This window comes from Anser cygnoides, chromosome 7 (genome assembly GCF_040182565.1).
Source record: "Anser cygnoides isolate HZ-2024a breed goose chromosome 7, Taihu_goose_T2T_genome, whole genome shotgun sequence".
Taxonomy (NCBI): domain Eukaryota; kingdom Metazoa; phylum Chordata; class Aves; order Anseriformes; family Anatidae; genus Anser; species Anser cygnoides.
Window position 1 is genome coordinate 30,946,774 of NC_089879.1, and position 22,268 is coordinate 30,969,041.

Below are 22,268 nucleotides of genomic sequence, written 5' to 3' on the forward strand. Positions count from 1 at the left end.
GCATTGTGTTTGTTTATCTGAGATGACCCTTTGTAGGGAAGGAACTGAAACAAGCATGAGGCAAAATAAACAACAGGCTTAAAACCTGAATGGCTGTATGATCATGGCTTGCAGAAGAGTGATTTTGTGCTGGAGATCATGAAGTTATCCCATTTGTGACCTACTTTCTAACCCTTTTGGTCTTGTCTTTCAGCGTACACCTTTCCACTTAGTCATCCATTAAATCTTTATTCTTCCTAGGTGTGGTATCTCACAAGTAGTGGGGCAAAGTTGCTCTGCCATCCTCCCAGCTCAAACATCTGCTCCTCCTGCAGGTGCAGGGACTTGCTCTGTGTGTCTTTGCAGCGGTGCTGCCCACAGTGCAGCAGTCAGAAGGCACAGATTGCTCAGCCATTTGCCAGTTAATAATTTAACATGACTTTTGGGTGCCGGTTATGAAAGACGCTAAAATATTGAGCATGCCAGGGACTGACGTCTCTTTCCTCGTGATGGGCATAGCACAGGATGCTGATATGAATACAGAAGGCGAGAATTATTCCAAGGACTCTCATTACCAAACAACACTAGTTAAGATTTCTGTCTAATTATTAACTGTCCTGGTTTAGGGTCCCTGAATAACGTATTCAGTTTATACTGTTGGTTCATAACAGTTAATTTATTAGTGGACTGAGATGGAAGTTTTTGCGTTTAACATCTGCAGAGGAGCAGGTATGAGGAGTACCTGTTTAGGAGCATGACACATCACTACTTTATTTTTTGAGAAGTTGCTTCAACAGGCAACCAGGGAAAAATAGACACATAAGGTCATTTTCCATGACAGTTTGCTCTTTGCCTTCTGAGGTCAGTCTCCTCCAGGAGGTACCTACTAGATGAGAAAGACAAGCGTGCACCAAGTAGTATGAGTAGATGTCTATTCACTATTCCATTACTTACCTGACTGGAAACTTGGTGCATTTTACAGAGCTGTGTACCACTGCTGGAATGGAAGAAATGGGTGAGATAAATCAAATTTCAAATTTAATTTGGAAAATGATTTGGCAGTAGATGTTACTCCAAAAGTATACTTGAAAGCCTGTCAGTAAGTGACGTAGTAATAGTGGTGCAGAGACATTTGGATCTGCCCTGATACTTCTCAGAAGTTTCTAGCAGCTCTCAAAACAGCTAGAGAAAAACAAATTTGCTCTCTATTTTAGCAACTAAATTTGACAGGTGAGATACTGTTTCTTCCTTCTTGGTTCACAGTCATTAGTGGCTTTTTTTCTGTGTCCTTATTCGTGAAAATACTTTTCTCCCCAGTATTTCTGAGAACTATTTCAAACAGTCTTCAGTGTTTAAGGAGTTGATAATGCTCATTACACCAGGCTCATCCATGCGCCCTGTGACCTTGCCAATTAACTGTCATGACTGCTCTTGCCTTCTGTTAATTATAACTGTTTATGCTAAGCATAGCTCTTAACCCCCTTTCCATGTTGTCTGCCCTGAGAACTCGATATGTGTTTTGTAGCTCCATAACCAAGGTGCCAAATAACGGTGCTGACTTCTGGGTGATCCATGGAAGACGTAAGATCCAGTTTCTCATCTTGGCCCCATCTGCTTTCTCAGAGTCCGAGCCCACGTCTGAGTTGGACAGGAGGTGGAGAGCACAAGGTAAGCAGCGCCAAGCGGCGTGCTTGAGAAATGGCTTGCGTGCACTTGGAAAGCAAATGCACTGGCCATGCCAGGCAGCTTCTCTGGAAAAAAAGAGCCCTTAGAATCGAAATTTTTCAATTAATACATTCAGACTATTTTTTGTTTCTTTTGTATCTTCCCAGATTCACTGCTATAATATATTAGAGCAATTCCATAATGCTCTTAAATTAATACTATGGTCTTAAATTCAGAATCTAAGAGTTTAAAAAGAGAAAAAAATCTTTGGGAAAAATGTTTAAAAAAACAAGAGAAGCTTGATTTATTTTAACAAGCATGAGTTGCTCCAGATTTGTTTATCCCAGCTTCAAATCTCTGAAGCAGGCTGAATAATTGAATGCATTTGATGTCTGCGAAGAGGACTAGGACAATTTTGTTGATATCTGCACAGCAAGGGGGCAGCTACTCGTTCGCCGTTGGCTTTTAGGTCTGGAAAATGCTGTCTCATCCTCTGCCCGCTGCTGCAGGCCCACATGCGTGCACCCGGCTGGGCTCCTGCATGTGCAGGGGAGCAGCAGGAGCGCGACTTCTTCCTCAGGCAGGCAGCCGGGCTGGGAAAACAGTTTTTCAGCGATCTGCCCTTCAGGGGAGGAAGATGAATTCTTGCTGTGTATGTATCATTCTGCTCCAAATCCATTGATGGTGTTCAGCAGCAGAGAGCAGCCCCTAAAGCCTGCCGTGTGCTGTACGGGCAGCGCCCTGCACATGTGCCTCGCAAAAGGCTCCTCTGTCGGCCGCATGCTGTTCTGGTTGCTCCCTGGCAGAGGAAATTACTCATTAGCTATGCAAACCTACGTACCGTACCGGGTTGGAGTTGTCAGCTGTGTGCCGGGAGGATGTCGAGCAGAACGGCTTGTTTACTTGAGAGCATGAAAATGAATGATCTGAGACAGTTCTTTCTGCATTTTGAAGTATTCATAAATGGGGAGAGAGAGAGAGAGGATTTCTGTTTGTTTAGAGCAAGGTTTGATCCTGTTACTGTTAGTATTGTTCTCCATACAAAAGCGTCCTGAACAAAGGATATGTACCAGCCACAAAGCAGCCTGTCTTTCCTTTCCATACCTGTCTTCCAGACATCATACACGCTCAAAATACTTCAGTAGAATATGACCAAATCCCAGTCCTGTCGCCCAGCGAGATGCCTTCGTCAGCTGACAGTCTGCAGAGTAAGTTCCCTGTTAAAGGACAAGGTTAAGCTGTTGTGTGTAGAGTGACAATTTGGAAAGTTAACAAGGGAAGAAAGAAAAATTAATTAAAATTGTATTTCAATCCGTCATAGTCACAAACAAAATGGCACTAGAGGACAGGAGCCTTTTTCCTTTTTTTTTTTTATTTCTTTATTTCCTTTGCATTCCTTGATTTCCTTTATGTCTGTGCTTTTGGGCATAAGTAGACTTGAGTTAGACCTGTCTTGCACGTATTGCAGAGTCAGTGGGAGAACCCGTGCATTGCACAGGCCTCCAGGTACTAGCCGTTACCCCTGGGGAGAGCTGTAGGCATGTGGGATGTGGGAACTGCACCTTTCGGAGACTGTCAAGAAAGAGCGGTGGTGTTACACAGCAAGAGACTCCAGTGGGCAAGCCTGACTTAGCAAAATTCAGACTTTAAACGAATAGCAGCTTGATGGTTTGTCATTACAGAGATAAAACAGGGCTTTCTTTTGGTATTATGCGGATCAGCTGAGCTTTTGTGAGGTACAGCTTCACAAAGTGGTATGCGTGAAGCTAAGTAGAAAAGACTGGGAGCTCACTGCAGCCCGGGTGCCTCAGAAATGCCTGTCTTAGCTGGCTTCTGCACCATGTCCCCAGTAGGTAACAGGGAAAAAGAGGCTGCCACCAGATGGTGTGCAACATAGGAACTTGGGTTCTCTGAACTGCCCTCTGGAAGAACTCCTAACTCCTCTCTAGCTGCTGATTAAGTTGTTCTATCTACTACAAGGGGAGAACAATTTTTCAGACACAAAATTAACCTGCTGTTAGGTTCACCTGAGGCAGGACTGGCAACAAATGAGGATTAAATCCTTGGCTTAGAGTAGAAGGGGGGTACAAATGCCATGGGGTGGCCAATGTTCAGGAACTGGTATTGATGCTTGCCCTATATAGGTCACCTACAATGTTGTCTTGTGTCCAGAGCTTTCCTAAAAGTGTTTCAAGGTAAAACAATGCCCGTGCAAGCTGCCTGCTGTCTTGGGAGGGATCCAGAGAGTTTTAAATACCTCTTGTGAGTTCTGTCTGAAGGTCATCAGGAGAGGAGAAGGCAGGAAAGGAGTATCCCACTCAAATGTGGGTTGATTCAGTCTGGTGATGACTCATGTTGGATAGTGCAGGATAGGTTGATATTTCATGTATTTGTTAACTTCTATAACAATGCCAAATATGTAGCATTTAATTGTACGAGTTCCATTGACAGAACAATAGCTTAGCAAAATCAAAATATACTTCTCACGGCCTTATCAGGCTAGACGTTCCCATGGAATAGCCTGGGGTTGAGCACTTTGAGTTGTGGTCTGTTCCCCTGAATCTGGCATGGGCTTTGTTTGTTTGTTTGTTTGTTTGAATTAACAGTTAAGTTTATTAGTCTATTTAGTCTGTCAGAGACTTAGCTCCTCTATATCTGAATTGGAATTTGTGCTTTATCAGCAAGGAAAACCAGTGGTAAGGAAAAGACTAAGAAATCTGTATCTTATTTTCCAGATCAACAGTCTAGTCTTTCTTTCAGTTGTTTCAGTACGGAGTAAGACAGCACTGCCAAAACCTAAAGAAATGTGCTGACTTCAGCAGCCAGAGCTCTGTCCGTGTGCTGCCCCCATCCCAGTGCTGGGCCTTGGTTGTTCCTTCTCCATTTGCCTGGGGAGGGAAAGCAGCGAGAACTGGCCAGGGTTTGTGTGCACAGAGCGGGGCTTCACAGCTTTAGGTATGGCACCAGAAGCAAAATGGTACCTCGTTGTACTAGCATTTGATTTTGCACTCACTTCTGTTCAATGTCAGTTTGCTAGTGAGAGGAAAGCTGATTTGGGCCAGTTAGGGGCTATTTCAGAAAGAAAAAATCATCAAGCTAAATTATTAAGCACATTAGGATATCCAACTGTGATTAACGATCGTGTGCTTTGATATTTTTTGCTGGTGAGGCCTTGAGTATGGGGGGATTTTGGGGGGTACAGGCTGCAAGGTTGCCTCCACCAATCCTCCCATTGAGGCTGCTTCTGCAGCGGCTTGGCCAAGCTCTGCCTAGGGCCACTCCGAGAAACAAAGAGGAAACAGGATTTCCCCCAACAGCCACCGGGTTTTTTAGAAGAAAACCATTGTAATGGGACATGCAGACAAGCAAAAACCATCATTTATACTCAGTGCCTTGGGGGACCAGCATCAAACATTACAGATGTGGCTCATGGGACTTCCAGCCCCCTGTCCTTTGGCACCAGCCTTTAGCTGGTTCCCCTTTTCTGTCTGTGCTTACTAGAAGTAATGTTCTTGTTACTGTTTTGTGCAGGATGGGTTCTGGTAATGGCTAGACCAAGAGACCTGACCTTGTTGGGTTTGTTGCGAACACTTTACATGCTTTCCACCTCCTGGGAACCCATGAGAGCTTGTGCTTGCAGCCCCTGGCAGAGGCACTTTCAGGATCTCAGCTCTTTAGCTAAAACCTCTCCCTCTTCGCTTGACAGCATCGTTGAGTGAGAACACTGCAGTGTATTTTAAAAGCTTTAGCTATCTGGAAAATTTCCAGTAAGTCCCTTACGTACCTCTGTCCTCCTCTCCCCCTCCCTCCTTATATCCTACCAAGCAGATCCATATCATTAATATTTCAGTATCAGCTGTTCACAGGCATTGGCTACTCCGCAGTGCACTTCATCAATAAGAGCCAGCAAAGGCTGCGAGGTTTGCCACACTGTCCTCATCCAGCAGAGGAATAAGAGCAAAGACAGAGACTGGCAGGGAAAGCGAGCATCCAGCAAGGGCAGGGTTGCAGACTGCAGTCTCCCTCTCGAGGTGCTGCTTGCTGCTGCCCCTCACTCAGATCGTCCAGGTGGTACCTGAACAAGGAAAAAGGATGGATGTCTTTAAGAAAGGTTTCTCCATTGCTAAAGAAGGTGTGGTGGCTGCTGCAGAAAAGACCAAGCAGGGAGTGACAGAGGCTGCAGAGAAGACTAAAGAAGGTGTGATGTATGTAGGTAAGAGAGAACTGCTTTTTATCCACATTTGAGCATGAACTGCCATGTAGATTGTCTCTGAGAAAGTCTGGGGAAATTATTCTGTGGCTGGAGCTTAGGAGTGAACATCAGGAGGTCTGGTTGATGTCCACAACCCTGGCACAGAGCTGTATAAGCCTGGGGTACCGCGTCCATCCCGTGCCTCAGTTTCCCCAACTGTCAATTAGGCATAGAAACTGCCGCTGCCTCAGGGGAGGCAGCACTGGCATGGTGCTGAGCAGCGTATGCCTGGGTGGCGGGTGCGTGCTGGGGCTGCTGGCTGGGGCTTGCAGGGCGTTGCTCAACCTCTGCGCACCGCGATCCCTGCTGCACCTTCTGCTGCACGCTGACTGGTCCCTGAGGGCCACCAGCAGTGTCAGTAGCTGGGGAAGTGTACCCTTCTGTCCTGAAATCCTTCCCTTATTCGCCGACCTGTTTTGTTCCCTGTGTGCACGTTCATCTCACTTTATGAGAGACACCCTAACTCACTGTGCACAAAGGAAAGGCTCTGCGTCCTCTGCCCTGCCCAGAAATCTCTCGATTAAACCTCCCAGCTCAAGGTCACCCCTGGGACCCAGTACCTGCACTAGCTAGTGCATGCGATTTCATGGCTGGGTGGCCAGATAATACAGGTGCTATAAAAGCTGCAAAGGCCTCAGTTCCCAAGACTGATTACCCTGGTGCCGATTGCTGCACCTTGTTCAGCTTTTATATCTGCTGGATATGGGAGATATTTTTTTTTAATAGGAAAGTTTACATGCAGACTCTTCCTGCTATCATGCTGCAATATCCACAGCTGTATCTAGCTACTGTATTTAAAACAGCTATATTGACAGTAGCTATACATATATATATACACATATAAATTAGAAATGAAATACTAATTTTATGTGCAGCAGATCTGATAATGTCTTTATCCCAAATTTCTAAACACTCAGCTATTGGTATGCTGTAAATTAACATGCATAACGGTTCGCATTTCAGTTTGAATCTGACTTGCAAGAAGAAAAGTAAACAGCATCCCTGTAAATAATTAAACCAACCACAGTAATTGAAACACCAGCCTGTGAAATGTCACATCTGGGTGTCAGACTGTGGCATCCCTATTGCTTCTGCTGCTCCCTGGTCTGAGCAATGTCAGAAAGGATTCTTCTGAATTTTTATACATAATTCCTTGCATCTCCTTTTGGTAGTGTTTTATGTCTCCATACTCCGACCTGTTTTCCATTTTCACACAGCTGTGGAGCAAAGTATGAAGTCTGCTCGTGAGATTCCAGCCTCTTCAGTAATATTTTCTAAAAGCCTTAAAATCACTGAATGAGGATCAAGTAAGGATGAAGAGGTTTGTTTTTCTTTTGTATACCACCAGTTCTGCCCTGTCATGCACTGAACAACACTTGGTCCTTCATGGACATGAGAAGCAAAGGCCAGATGCTGATTAGCTCACAGATCTGGTTTATAAATGAGCAGAGAAGGCAGAGGCCAGGTATAGCCATTAAAAGGAGCGATGAGTGTGCTGTGCACTCCGCCTTGTCTCACCCTGTGCCTCACAAAGGGTGAATCGGAGACCTGCGCTGCTCTTCCCAGGCAGAGCCCTGTCCCAGCAGGTTCTGACAGAGCCACCAGAACAAAACACTCGCTGTGGGATACCCATGGGCGCTGTGCTGCCACTTCTGCTGTCCCCGAGCCACACAGCCTTGGCCCCAGCCCGTGCACCCCTGAGTGAGATGCAGTGGGAGAAATCCGGCCTCTGCCAAAACTCTGTCCTCCCCCCCGTGGCAGCTGCCCGGGCATCAATGGGGGTCTCACATGAACGATGCACACGGGCGGTTCGGTCAGCCACTGCCTGGGTTGGGTTAAACGGGGGATAAGTGATGCTAAAGGTAATTCGTGGAGACAATGCGAAGCTGTATCAGAGGAATGACTGTACAGTCGTTAACACAATTTAATATTGGCATTCAGAAGCACTTCTGCTTTGCCAGAGCCCCTCTCAGTCACACACGTGGCAGAACCCCAGGCCCGGCCCTGCGCGCTTGCAGCACAGAGCGCCGAAGGATGACTCGCAGCACTCGGATGCTCCTCCTGCAGAAGGGGCAGGATGCATGAACACTTAATTCCGTGTACACCAGCCCCGGGCAAGGACTAAGGAGTGAAATGAGCTTGAGCATCAGGTGATCGCTTTCTGATTCAACAGCTGTGGGCACTGGCAAGGGCGCGCGGCGGAAGGTCGGCCTGCATGAGGAGCTGGAGGCTGAGTCACGGGGCACGGCCGGCTCCCCCCGGGCTGCAGGCAGCAGCACCTCCTGCTGCTCTTTCTCGTGTGTCGGGTGGTTTTCCTCTGCTTGTGTCTCTGTATCACAAACAGTGCCACCTGCCCTTAAATCAAGAGCCGGGTAAATAAATGTACAGAAGTACAGCTCTTGTCTTGGTATGTTTAATGCAAAGCTGAGGCCAGGACAGCAAATTAAGTACTCGGTTTACCTCAGTGCTGTTCTTTGACTGAAAAAGGACTAAGCTTGGACATCCGCGTCTGATGCGAGAAGGTCTGTAAGTCACGTCTGTGCTGTGGCCGTGTGTGGCTGGAGCTGGCTGGAACGGCCCCGAGAGGACTGGGGAATGGAGCAGCATCTGAACCGATTTCAGTGCACCCAGCCCGTCCAGGAGCTCATGTTCATGGCATAAATGCGACGTGCAGCTGCTCTGCTCGCTGCTGTGCTTCTGCGCACACTTGTCTCTCATACGCATCATTTTAAAATCCAGTTCACAGCAGTGCACGCATACCATCTGCATCGTTAGTAGATGCAGTCTGCAGCAGTAACAAGCACGAAGTGAGCGTTTCATCCCTTCAGTTTTAACGCGGTTTGGGAGGGTGGAGTGAAATGTTCAGGGCACATTGTAGCAGGACAGCTTTGTTCTACCCCAGGCAACCACTGCAGCCACCAAAATACATCAACAATTGAGAATTACATTCAATAATACATAACATTATATCAGGCAGGCAGGGGAGAACTGGGCCCTGGGCTGTTGTTATCAGGGCCCTGCACCTGTTTTGCTTTTCAGGCTGTTAATGGGAACGACTTCTGTTAATGGCCGACTTCTCCCACCACACCCGGGGTTGCTCCAGTACTGCTGGAGTTAAAGGTCTGACTTACTCTGTATTTCTATCACTTTGAAACCTGGCCATAAAAACCTTTTTGTTGTATTGGTATGGAAAACTTGAAAGGAGCCTCCATAGGTACAGATGACTTACAAAAGGCAGCACAATGGAGCCAGTGGAACATTTTGGTGTGTGCTTATTCAACTTCCAACAGAGAGATTTGGTACTTTTTTCGTTTTGGAGTGTTTTTTCCCTACTGTGAAATGACACCTAGTTATTGGGGGCGGGGAGGCTGCCCATCCACTGCGTGATTCCACATAACATACGTGCTGCGGTGCGCAAGCAGAAGGGACGTACAGCAGGTCATTTCATGCCTGGAGGAAAGCTGTGGAGGTTAATTATTCCTCAAGGGCTACTTCTGTTGTAAGCTGAATGCCTCACATCCTGTTAGCTTTTCTGCCTTGAGAACAGCGAGATAAGCATATATATGGTGTGTATTTATAATTGTATATACAAACATCTGCATTCTGCTTATTGCTACGAGCAGGCACTTACCGCCTGGTCCGAGGCACTGAAGTGGGAATCCAGTCGGTAGGTATGCAGTGTGTTGTAAAGTCAGCCTCGAGTTTCTCCAGACTGTCTATTAAGAGTATAGGATGAAGTTTCAAATGACCACTGCAGCCCAATACCCTGCTGAAAGGCAAGAGAGAGTCATGGGCGTAATTCCATTTGAAAGAGTGAAATAAGCGAGATTTTACCAGGTCACTTAGTACATGTTTGTTTTGACTTTTAGCCTAACATTGACTTACCTCCACTCAACTGTTCTGTTCATTTGGAAGCACGCCAGGGACAGTTTTTTCATACTTAATCTTGTTAGAATCAAGATTTCTCAAGTCTGGGCATCTCCAGCCCATGGGCGGTTGAAGTTACCCAACTGCCTGCACTAAGGTACCCCCTGGCTTCGCTGGGCAAGGAAGCCAACCCCTTCTGCAGGCTGTGCGAGCCACCAACAGCACCACGGCTCCCCACCATGCCTCGTAAGGCCAAAAAGCCAAGCCACCCACGTCCAGACACCAGAGGGTTCTTCACTAGATAACACTGACAGACCACTTGTTTCCTTTCACAGGTACCAAAACCAAGGAAGGTGTAGTGCAAAGCGTGACCTCAGGTAAGCGCACAGCCCTGGGGAGATGTGGAAATCTGTAATGGGTTGTTGTAGCCCTAGATAAGGCCAAACGCAAGGTCTCTGGGGAACACCACTGATCCACATGACCTTCCATTTGATGAATGGATAGTGCTTGCCAGGAGCAAGGGTTCAGGGTCTGGCATTTGCAGTGCACATGGAGGGGAGAAAATATTTAATCGGCAGAGCAGGTCAAAAAAAAAAATAACACAGCACATTAAACAAATGTTACATGGCCGACTCAGCTGATTCAACGTTTTACAAAGGCAAGTGTGCTGCGTGGCCTGCAGGGGGCTGTGCCTGCTTCAGCTCCTGCTGGGGTATGGCCCTGCTCTGTGGGACTCATGCCAGGTGCAGTGGCCTGTCAGTGGCCCGCAGGGACCTTTCCGGGAGCCACAAGCTCTGAGGCAGCGAATGGTCTGGACTGCCTTGAAGAGAGGTGAATGGATCCCTTCTGTGGAGAATTTCCTGACTGACTTACTGTTTTCCACCCAGCTGCATTACATTAAACAGAACAGACAAATAGAAGGTAGCCGGAGAGAGGTCATACACAGTCTGAAATCCAAAATACTTTATTTGCTCAGTTATCTCTAAGTATCTTACAATGATTTTTTCAGTCCCCAATTACCCATGAAGACTGACAGGCTTCAGCGCCTGCGTCCCCCTGAGTAGCATTTTGTGTGAGACGAAGCCCTCACATATATGCTTTATATTCTGATGTGCTCTCCTATTAAAAAAATAAAATAGTAAAATAATAATAGTTTAAAACAAAAAAAATCCAAATAAGGTCTGCAGTAGGACTGATTCCTTCCCTTACCTTAATGCAACCATTTTATTGTCCCAGCTAATTTGGCAGCCTTCGTGCCTCACTTGTTGACTTTCTGCTGTTGTTGAAATCCCAGTTGCTGAGAAGACCAAGGAGCAGGCCAGCGTGGTGGGAGAAGCCGTAGTAGCCAGTGTGAACACAGTGGCGAACAAGACAGTAGAAGGAGCAGAGACCATTGTGGCCACTACAGGAGTTGTAAAAAAGGTATGTTTGTGTCGTCTTTGGATTTTGCTTAAAATATTTGCAAATGTTTGCAGTTGAAGGTTTCACTTGTTTAATGAAAGGTTTTCAACAATATTTGTTATTAAATAATGCTTCATATTATTACAAAATACTTAATATACAATCACAGAATTGTTTAGTTTGCAAGGGCCCTCTTGAGATCATCTAGTCTGGGTCCTGTAAGGTCAATGAGAGCAGGATAAGAGCAAGTAGTCCAGGACTGTGTCCTGTCAGGTGTCGATTATCTTCACAGATGGAAACTCCACAACCTCTCTGGGCCACTTGTACCAGTGTTTGACCATCCTCACAGTATAAGTTCTTTCTTGTGTTCAGAGGGGCATGGTAATGTGCTTCTGCCCCTTGCCTCTTGTCCTGGCAGTGGACACTACCATTAAAAGCCTGGTTCCCTATTTCTTGGTGCTGTAAAGGACCGTTTTTTGAGGTGCTCGAGCAGAAATATGACCAGGCTGTGGTGGAAAGCCCAGCAGGAGCCAAAGCTCTGGGATGTGCTGGCAGAGGAAGGAAAGGGAACTGGATGGTCCACTTGCAGCCCCCCAGTGCCCTCATGGCAGCTGGCTTTGCATCGGGTGGGCAATGCCCCCAGTGCCTGCTTGGGCAGGGGCTGGGGGCTCAGCCAGCAGCAGCGATTCTGACAAAGCTGCACGGCTCCAGACAGCAGGGAGCATTGCCCTTGTGCTCTGTTTTGTACTTGTTTTAACAATAGCTAGGCACTTGCTGATACAGACTGTGGGACCCCAAGTGGGCATCAGATAAGCCATATTACAGTATCACAGTATCACACATTTCTAGGTTGGAAGAGACCTCAAGATCATCGAGTCCAACCTTCGACCTAACACTAAGTACTCCACTAAACCATATCGCTAAGCTCTACATCTAAACGTCTCTTAAAGACCTCCAGGGATGGTGACTCCACCACCTCCCTGGGCAGCCCATTCCAATGCCTAACAACCCTTTCGGTAAAGAAGTACTTCCTAACATCCAACCTAAACCTCCCCTGTCGCAACTTTCGCCCATTCCCCCTCGTCCTGTCACCAGGCACGTAGGAGAACAGACCAACCCCCACCTCTTTACAGCCTCCTTTAAGGTAACTGTAGAGAGCGATAAGGTCGCCCCTGAGCCTCCTCTTCTCCAGGCTGAACAAGCCCAGCTCCCTCAGCCGCTCCTCGTAAGACTTGTTCTCCAGACCCCTCACCAGCTTCGTCGCCCTTCTCTGGACTCTCTCGAGCACGTCCATGTCCTTCTTGTAGCGAGGGGCCCAAAGCTGAACACAGTACTCGAGGTGCGGCCTCACCAGAGCCGAGTACAGGGGCACAATCACCTCCCTAGACCTGCTGGCCACACTGCTTCTTATACAGGCCAGGATGCTGTTGGCCTTCTTGGCCACCTGAGCACACTGCTGGCTCATATTCAGCTGACTATCAACCAATACTCCCAGGTCCTTCTCTGCCAGGCAGCTTTCCAGCCACTCATCTCCCAGCCTGTAGCTCTGCTTGGGGTTGTTGCGCCCCAGGTGCAGGATTCAAACAAGGCATCTTCTGTCCTCAAATCTACTTTGACAAACTGAGCTAGTTCAAGCATGAGGATTGAGGGGCATGTGAAGGAGCAGAACAGCTCCTTAAGTAGAGGCCAAGTTGATCATCAGACCGGGCACTTTCCCCATGGGGTAGCGAGCAGCAGCCATTTGCACATGAGGCTGCTCAGGAGCCACAAGGCTGGCAGCTCTTTGGTAAGCCTGGTTGTTTTTCCCCTCTTTTCAGAGCTGCAGTCAATAGCATTGATAGTGACGTGAGCCAGATTAGTCACAAAACACCCAAACCCAGAATCAAAGCAAAGCAAAGCTGGCCAAATTTGGTTTAATTGTTCAGACGGTTGGCTGATGAATTTCCTGACCTGACAGTAAACACAATGTGATGTGAAATGGGGCCGTTACACACCACGTAAATCCTGAGAGAATAGCCTAACAAAAGAGGAGAAAAGCAGCTACAAGTGATGCAAAATGTCCTGCGAACATGCAAAAGGGCAGATAGAGAAGATCTACTAAGCCCTTGGTATAAGGTTAATCTCTTTTGCTCCAGGGACTGGCAGCTAGGCTGCAGGAGTGCAAACATATCATCCCCCCATATGCAGGAATGGGCAACCTCTTGTACCTTTTGAGTGACCAAACACAGGGTTGGTTGGCCCAGGAGAGGTAAGAATTTGCTGATGGCGTAGGTCTGTCGTGCAGACCTGAGCTGCCTGCACGTCTGGCCAGGGCTGAGCAGCAATAGACAAGTTTTCCACAGGATTAGGCTTCTGAACTGTCATTTTGGCACCTTCTGTCGATACCCGCCTGCTTAGAGTTAAAATGGGGGCTGATCAAGAGGAAAAAAATGTGGGATGTGTCATGCCAAAGGGCAACATACAGGAGGGAGCCAGGAAACTGCTTTTGATACAATATCACGGTGTCATGCCAAATAGCAGAGGTGGGCAGCAGAATGAAAACGGGGGGGGAAAGCAAAGCAAACAAGTCCCAGGAGAAATAAATTCAGGGAAAAAATGTTGTTTTCTTTGAAAGAGAGGGGTTCATCTACTCTGGTGCTGTAGTTCGACTTGGATTAGGAGTGCCGATCGTCCTCACTCACCCTACTTCAGCTGTGCCAGCAAGGCACCCGGGCTCTGAATACACCCCGAGCGTGTCCGGGCTGCAAGTGGGCTGATGGCCATGGGGCCAGAGCTGCTCAGAGGTGAGGCCTGGAAGGAGGAAAAGGGCTGTGCTGGGCTCTCGCACCAGCTGCTTTCTCTCCAGGCCTGTGTCTACTGTGCTGCTCAATTTGCTAATGGAAATACAGGCAGAGGCTGCCAGTACCAGCACTGGGCACTGTAATGCATTTGAGAGACCCATTAAAGATTAGAAAAGGGATAGCAGTTAGATGTTTAAAAATTGAATACGTACTGTGAAAACCTTGCAATCCTGAGATTATAGGCAAGTGTTTCAGCCCTGAAGTTTGGGATAGCTGTTGTGTCCCGTCTTGAGACTTCTCCATGCCCAGCTGGTCCTTCTTTTCTACTGCACAGAGCAGTTGCTGAAGTCTTGCTTCTGTCTTCAGCTGCCCCCAGCATAGCTCCCTGCTGGCTTTATGGCGAGGCTGCTCTGGGTGAGGGATCCGCGTGGGTAGGTGGGGGGCAGTGAGCAGTGCTGCAGGAGTCGGGTGGCCGAGGAGGCGCGTTCCCGGTATTTGTATCAATTACGGGTGGCTTGTGGACATTTAATCTGCGCGTTTGACAGCTGGTGCCAGTGACTGACACCTACGAGCAAGGAAGAGAGATTCAGCATTACATTTTGCTCTGGGCTGCCGCCACGGGGTCTTTGAGCAGCATGGGTGCAATAAATGGCGAGTTTGGTTTATGGGAGCACGTAGGCTTGGAAGAACCCAGCTCTGGGGCCAGTACTGAGACCTGTACAGACGTGGGGTGGCTGGCACGCAGCTGGACAAGCCCCCGCTGCTCCCAGCAGGACAGGAGGACACGTGCCCAAGGCACCCTCGCAGGGTGGCCAAGCCCCTGGTGAGAGCAGCCTGGTGGCATTGGCACGGCGTGGTAGGGCTTTGTTGGTGCCCTGGTCACTGCTAACTGAGTACATGAAAGGACCAACAGTTTGTGAGGAGTTTTTAAAAATATATGTAAGTTAAAAGATTATAAACGACGTATTTTTCTGATTTGCAAAGGAATAAGACCCATCAATAACGGGTTTTGTCTGTGGCTCTGCACCCATCTCGGTCCCTGCAGTAGACAGTGAGGGATTTCAGTGAGATAACCACCCAGTAAATATTCCTGTCTGAGAAGAGGATTAATTGTTTGTCTGCATGACACAGCACAAAGTTTGCTGCATTGCAGACACCGTGTGGCTGGGAGCGAGTACGTGTGCCTAAACACACAGGCTCACACACGCACATCAAATGTCCCTGGGGATGAGGGGAATTTCCCCAGCAGCTAATGCTTCCCCACAGTTCTCCCTCCACCTCAATCTTCCCTTTACATCTATTTGTCCTGTCAATTTTCATATGGTTTAGTTGTCACCTTGTAGCTCTGCCATGCTAAATTGGTTTTGATCATTTTCCCTCTCGCTCCACGGGCAATTTTGGCAGGTGTCAGTTATGTGCAAGCACTGGGTGTTTTCGTGGCTCCTGTTGTTCCTCCCTGGGCTGGGTCTGGTTCACGTGTGCCATGCCCGAGCCTGCAGCTTTCATAACCACTGCGCTTTGGATAGGAGCAGTTGGTGTATGTGTACTTAATTCTGCTCATGTGAAGACGGTTGCACCAGAGGAATTAAAAGCAGAAGCTGACGGGGCTGCTCTGCATGCAGCCTGTGCTCTTGTTCTCTCCTGTGCACCCAGGCGTTGCACGCCTGTCCTGTGCAGAACAGGGGGTCAGTAGCACCGGTGAGGCTTTGAACTCCACAAGGCTTGGCACGCATGTTCCTGCCTAAAGGCTGTGCCCTGACCATCCTGCCAGATAATATTTTAAATACAATAAAAAAATGTATTATTTGTATAAGCAGCCCCAGGAAACCCTTCAACAGCCTGGCTGTGAGGAGGATGAAAACCGCATCGTCCCGAGGGTTCACCTGGGCCTGCGCAGCCACCTGCATGCCCACAGTGCCAGGGGGCAGGCCGCGCTGGCTTTGGCGGCTGGGAGACCCTCAGACAGGGCTGTCAGCATCGTCCCACTGTGCTCAGCCCCCCGCAGCCCCTCCACAGGCTCCTGGGGGCTCGGTAAGGCTGCCCCACAGCATTACTTGTGCTCCAGCACATGAGGTGCTCCACTGCTGCAAGGGGCCGAGCCGTTCCCTGCCTCATGCCATTGATGTCCCGTGGCTGGCTGTTGGATTTGTGGCAGGGTAGGTTGCCAGTGCACCTCTGTGGTTTTACAGCTTTAAAATAATAATAATTATTTATATCAAATAATCTTGCTTGCCAGTGAATTTGTGTGTTTCGTACATCATATTTCAGCACCCATCATTCAGCATCCAGTCTGCCTGCTTTCTCTGTTAGATTAACTTTATCAGGATTATCTCCCTATTTATCTCATAATATGCGGGGCTGTTAAAAAAAATGCCTAAAGCATAATATGAAAAAAAACATATAAATTCAATTTCATGTATGAACAGGGAAGCATACAGCTCAAAGTGTGAGCTGAAGAAAGGAATTTCACAGAACCTGTAAAACAGAGAAATCAATATAGATGGACAGAAATCTATTCTATAGAGAAATCCAGAAACAGAGAATCAAGTTGTAATTAATTTCTTCGCAAAACCTGTGAATTTCTAAAATCTGTTTCTACAGAACATATTAAAATATCCAAACCCAGAAGCCTATAGATAGTATGCTCTATGCAATTGTGCAGGAGCTTTTAGAAATGGCAGGTCCTAATTTTTCTGGTTTTTCATGAGTGATATCTGAACAGATAACCATGTTTCATAACCTTTGAGAGAGATTATAAACAAGAATCTACTATAGTGTATATATGCTGTATGCATCCATATATAAAATCTTGTGTAGTATTCTTGTAATGAATCCTAACATTTTGTTTCATTCAACTATTATGTTAAACCACTGTCTCTCTACTCTAGCCAAAGCAATTCAACACTTGCCCCAAAAAAAGTAGAGAACAGCCTACAACAATCGCAATGAGTTTTTTTTTTTTTCCCCATTTAAAATAATTTTTCTAAGACAATATATTTCTGAGGAAAAAAAGAATTGTATGCATGTCATTTAAGAACAGGAGAAACGTTTAACAGGTTACGTCATGGTTGCAACATGCCTTTCCCTTAGAACATTTTATTCTTCTTAATTAGAGGATGAACGCTGACAGCAATGTCAAAGCTCTTGCTGTCCTTCACGAGAAGCTGGATTTTCACCCCTGCTTTCTTGCCCAGCATCACACTGTGAGTTGCTGTTATAGCTGGGGTTGGTACCTGTGGATCTCTGGCTCCTCATCCGTAGCGAAGCCCCTTACACCCCGTGGCCCCCTGTACGTACTGTTTTACCAGCTAGTCACCGAAATCCCGGCCAGCTAACACCCAGCTGAAGAATGCAGCCGGTCCTCCTCTCATGCTGGCTATTCTGGGCAGGGTGGGGAGTGTGTGAGAAAAAGGCTGCGAGGAGAAATCCTTAACACAGACTGACACCTCTTCATCCTGTGATTGTGCTGGTTCCTGCCGCCACTGCTTAGGAAAGCTCTCAAAAAGCATGGTTGCTTCCCTTTCTATAAATAGAGGGGTGAGTCACTCCTACCCTTTGTAACTCAGTCTTGGCAGAGAGCACAACGTAAGGGATGCAACAGGCAGCACAGTGGCTGAACGGGGCATCAGCAGCGCGCCCCTCACTCAGATGCTGCGTGCTGAGCAGGGTCCTGAGGGAGGGATCCGGCTGTCCTCGGGTCTGTCCTCCGACCTGGCGTTCAGCTGAGCAGACTGCCTGTCGTGCTTTGGCTTGACATGTGCTGTGAAGTTATAAGCCCTTGTCACGTAGCCTTATATGCATGTGAAGTGTTTAAAGCCACGGTCTGGATCCTGAGGCTGGACTTGACCTGTTTAGGAAGGGCTATGGCTAAGTGACCCCAGCAGCCTCAGCTCCCTGCTATGTTGGGATATAGATCTCCATCACGTGCACAATTTAATATTTTTGGAGTGCCTGGGCTCATTTAGTGCAGGCCAGACTGATGCTGACAATAATCATCTCAGCCAGCAATGCAATACAAACTAAGAGTACATTTCTTAGGGAAAAAATCCCACTGCGCTCATCATATGGAGCCACCCCCATTGCAAGGCTCTATTTACAAACAAACAAGTCAGATCTCAGGAGGTGGGTGAAATGAATTCCCGAAGCTGCAGCGGAAATGATTTCTGGGCTACCACTGGTACTTTGGCAATTGTCTTTCCAGGTGGATTGATCTCTTACAGGGGCTTTCAAGGAGAGCCAGCAGCCTATAGCAGGACAAGCACACCGCAGTGCTGCCATTTCCCAGCTCCCCTTCCTGCTAACAATGAACGTGAAGTCCAATTTCCAGCTTAAATTTTCAAGGGATCTACCTACTACTCATGTAATTGTGAAATATGTGCTTTTTTTTTCCCCTTTTAATTTCATATCACATCTTCTTTCCTAATTCAGTACTAAAAGCAGCAGTGTTGGTTCCCACTGACAAGAGCAGTTGTGATGGGACAGGAAGATAAGGACACATGTAGAAGTGAAGGGTACCTAATAGCATTTTCTTCCAGATACAGTCCTAAAAAGCAGGAAAGCACTCACAGACAGACTCCAGGGAAGCTTTTTCATTTGTTCCCTAGGGATGTGGGGCTGTTCCATAGAGGTCCTGTTATTTCTGCTTCCTCCTGCTCTTGCCGATGACCTATGCCAATTGCATAAAAGTGCATCTCTGCTCTCTGTGCATCTGCTGTGCACATCCACCATGTTCAGGATTTATGACTTTTCTTCTCATGTGGTAAAAATCACTTTAAAAGTAATTGCCTGGTAATTATACATTTTTTTTTCTTTTTCTTTGAATAGGAAGGTAGCTGAAAAATGTGGGGAAGTAGCTAAAAAAAGTGCTTATGAAAATGCTTGGATTTCAAACATAAAGGAAAGCTTGTCCTTTGATAATGAAACTTTATCTGAGGAGTGACATTAATACCACCACAATGCTTCTATATAAAATTAGTTGTAGTCTGTGCAACTAGTGCTTAGGGTAAATGGGATAATGTGGGAAAAGGCTGAGCATGATCTTACTCCGGGTAAGTTTGTTTCTCCCAAGTTTCTTCAAATGGAAAGGGTCAAAATTGTCTTCGATCTCAGTGACACAAAAGAAAACTTAAGGAAGAGAACTGATTTCCCATATAAAGCAAACCTAAGGCAGGCTGCAAGAAATCAAATTGCTTTTTCATAGGCCTCCTCTCTACTAAGCTATACAAACAATGGATTCAGAGCAACATGTACCCCATGCTGTAGCATTTTACTCACGTGTGTACCATTCAGACCCACTTTGTGCAGCCTGCTCAGGCAGCCAGCCCGAGCTGAGGGCGATGTCTGCGCTTGTGCTGCTGAGACCAAACTTCTCCTTCGTGGCTTGGCAGGAGGAGCTGGCCCCGCCACAGCAGCCGGGGGCCGCGGGAGAGGCGGCCACAGCTGGGAGCGCAGAAGGCAGCGGAGAGGTAAGGAGATGGATGCCCCAGCCCGGCTTCCCTGCAGCCCCCCGAGCTCGAGGCTGCACCTGGTTGTCCTCCGTGGTGGTGTTTTTCCCCAGGAGGGTTCTGCTCTCTGTACGGTGGTGATCGTGGATCTGCTGCACGTGAAGCCCATTGGTGTTCCCCTATTAATGAGTTATTGGATGAGAGCTGAGCTCAGAGGTTGTTTTGCTGCTTCCTTTTTAAGGACCAAGAGGTTGCCATGAGTGACAGATATGACAGATTATCAACTGCTGCTTGATTTTGGCTTATTTTGGAATGTAAACACACATGTAATAGCTAACGTTTTCCTATAGTTTTATCATCACACAGAATAGCTTTTCTCTGGTCTCAACCAGACTTTAATTTTTTTTTCCCCTGCTCTAGCTGCAATGCCCTTTTAAAGCCAAACATCAGTTTTGGGTTCAGTTCCAGCTCTTGAACGAGGGCAGTAGAGCTCTTGTTGCACAAGATGGACAAACACTCCCCGAGTGGCATTTCCCTGCCAACTTCAGTCCAAAGACCCCTGGTTGCCCCAAAGTTTATGTATGTTTTCCATGTGAAAATATGTAACTGTTCTCCTCTTACTTCTCTCACAGGGTGAAAATGAAGGCAATTAATCAACTGAGTTACTTCTAGCTCAAAAGAGGGAATCCCAAGAGCATACATGGAAATACTAGCTGACACTGCAACAAGGAAGTCCTGCTATCCACAGACTAACTGCATTCAGCACTGTTGTCTTTCATTTGCCTCATAAACCAACCTTACTGTACAATGTAAGTCAGGCTCCTGATTGTAAGGAAAGTGTGACACTTGACCAGGGGTGATCCCCCTCCCCTCCATGTCTTTTGTGGCTTCCTGACCCCCAGCTTTGCGTGTTCTGGTGCTCTGGTTTGTTTTGGTGGGGCTCACTGATCCATGGCCCATGTCCACCTGCACTGGCACTTGGGATCTCTAGGTATTGTGGATTATTATTTTTTTTAAAACTAATAAAAAAAGTGTTTGAAAAAAATTTTGTTGGTTTTATTTGCACAGTTTACATGTCAGTACTTCCAAAATGAGGATCTCTTCCTGTGCAAGTGTGCCACCAAAATACAAGCATTTCCAGACCATGAGGGCCTTAGATCATGACATAAATGATGGGGAATAGTGACAACTTGTATTTCTGAAGTCAGCAGCGTAGATAGGCCAGCTTTCAGTCTCTCAGGGTTGAAAAATAAAGACTTTAACCTTTTAAGTAAATAAAGTTAAATACAGACTTCATGCTTTTTAAGAATACCCTTGTGTTTAAGAGATTGTACATGAGGGGATTTGGGAAAAAGGATGCTTTATAAAGGAATGTGAAAGTCATCTTGAGCTTAGATGGCATTTGTTCGTTGCTGTTTACCCTGTGCACACCAGAGCTTGAAAACCCTATCCTGCTGTCTTCTGGGTGCAGCGAACAGCCAGTGTGTGATTAAAAAAACGTGACAGACACAAGCCTGTGAGATCTAAAGTGTGTTACTGCTGGTACAGGCGGGCGGGACTACTGTGAAATGAGTCTGTTAGTAGATGTCAGAGAATTATTAGTGTGATGAGAACTTGTGGGCTGCTATCAGTTGCCACAGCCAGGCAGTCCACAGATAAGCTGGTGGGTGAGGGCAGTAGAGACCTTCTGCATTCACAAGTGCGGAGAACTGAAAAATGTTACAAATTTATTACTGTAAATATTGACGAATATTTTTAGAACACATCAATATGTATGGATCTAAAAGTGTTATCTTTTATTCACCAACAGGCAGAGCATCCCTGGAGTCAAGAGAAAGCAGTGTAACCTGTAGAGATTTAGGCTGCTTCAAAATCAGACTGTTGACCTTCATTAAGGTGCATAATGATAACTACTGAAGGCATTGCAGGAGAGACTAGCTGTAGCATGAAAGGGTGTAGCAAGTGAGATACCAGCCCCTCTCACTCATTAATGCTATCTATAAAACTCTGCCTTGCAGAGTGTGGCAGATTTCCATCCTCACGGATGTTTGATCTCTATCTACAAGGGCAGGGAACAAAAATGCACTAGCAGAGATAACAACGTCCCTCAAAGGGCTTTATATCCAACATGTGCACACTCTTTTCTGATGCCCTGCAAAACATCTACAGAACTCGCCAATTAAAATAACAAAAGCTAAGGACAAGGTAAGAGGGTGTAAGGGGTCATGATGCTCATGCCTAGCAGTGGGAGGCTAGTGGCTATTCTTAGTGCTCACTGGAGAGAGGCAGGAAAACAGACCCCCTGCTCCGAAGCTTTGCTTTACAGTGATGCAAAAAAATGTTCTGCCAGACAGAAGGAAGGTGGAGCTGAGTGCCCTTGCTAGCTCCAGCACATGGGGAAGGTAAAGGCATGCATCAGCCTAGCCAAATTGTAATTCAAAGCAAGCAGGAAGCCACTCCCCGAACGCCTGTTCTCTCTTGCAGGCTTTGCCCTGGTTCAGAACAGCTTAAAAAGGAGAATTGGAATTGCAAAGCGAGGGGTGCAGAGGCACTGCTCTGCAGCAGCGAGGTCTGTAACTGCCTGTGGGAGAGGCTTGCAGCACGCCACTTGTGGACGCTGTAGCATTGCTTTTCCTGTGGGAAGGAAATGATTTAACTGATGTTTACACACCTGTATCTTGAATCATAGTCCTAAAAACACTGCCCGGCTACTGCATAAATACCTGAATGCTTCCCAAAGCTCTGCTTCTGCTCCCACCAGTGGGCAGTTTCCTGGGCAGGCTGGGTGGGTTCGGCCCCTGCCTGCTCCTGCTCTATCCCAGCCGTGCTTGGAGCTGCCAGGGCCGTTCATGGGCCTTGCACGAGGCGATCGCCAGCCCT

General features: G+C 47.1%; 1 protein-coding gene and 1 long non-coding RNA gene across 2 annotated transcripts; one reads left to right on the forward strand and one right to left on the reverse strand.

Annotated features, from left to right (window-relative positions):
• The first annotated feature begins 5,504 nt into the window (after positions 1 to 5,504).
• SNCG (synuclein gamma) lies at positions 5,505 to 20,432 on the forward strand. The gene is made up of 5 exons (XM_013174672.3): positions 5,505 to 5,857; positions 10,099 to 10,140; positions 11,058 to 11,185; positions 19,332 to 19,409; positions 20,021 to 20,432. Exons 1-5 carry the CDS (start codon positions 5,737 to 5,739, stop codon positions 20,039 to 20,041), a joined length of 390 nt encoding a protein of 129 aa, XP_013030126.1. The 5' UTR covers positions 5,505 to 5,736; the 3' UTR covers positions 20,042 to 20,432.
• Positions 10,705 to 14,464, reverse strand: LOC136791268 (uncharacterized). The gene is made up of 3 exons (XR_010832891.1): positions 14,157 to 14,464; positions 10,973 to 11,165; positions 10,705 to 10,882 (listed from the first exon to the last, which is right to left on the reverse strand). It is a non-coding gene; the product is annotated as an uncharacterized lncRNA (long non-coding RNA).
• Positions 20,433 to 22,268: the final 1,836 nt, after the last annotated feature.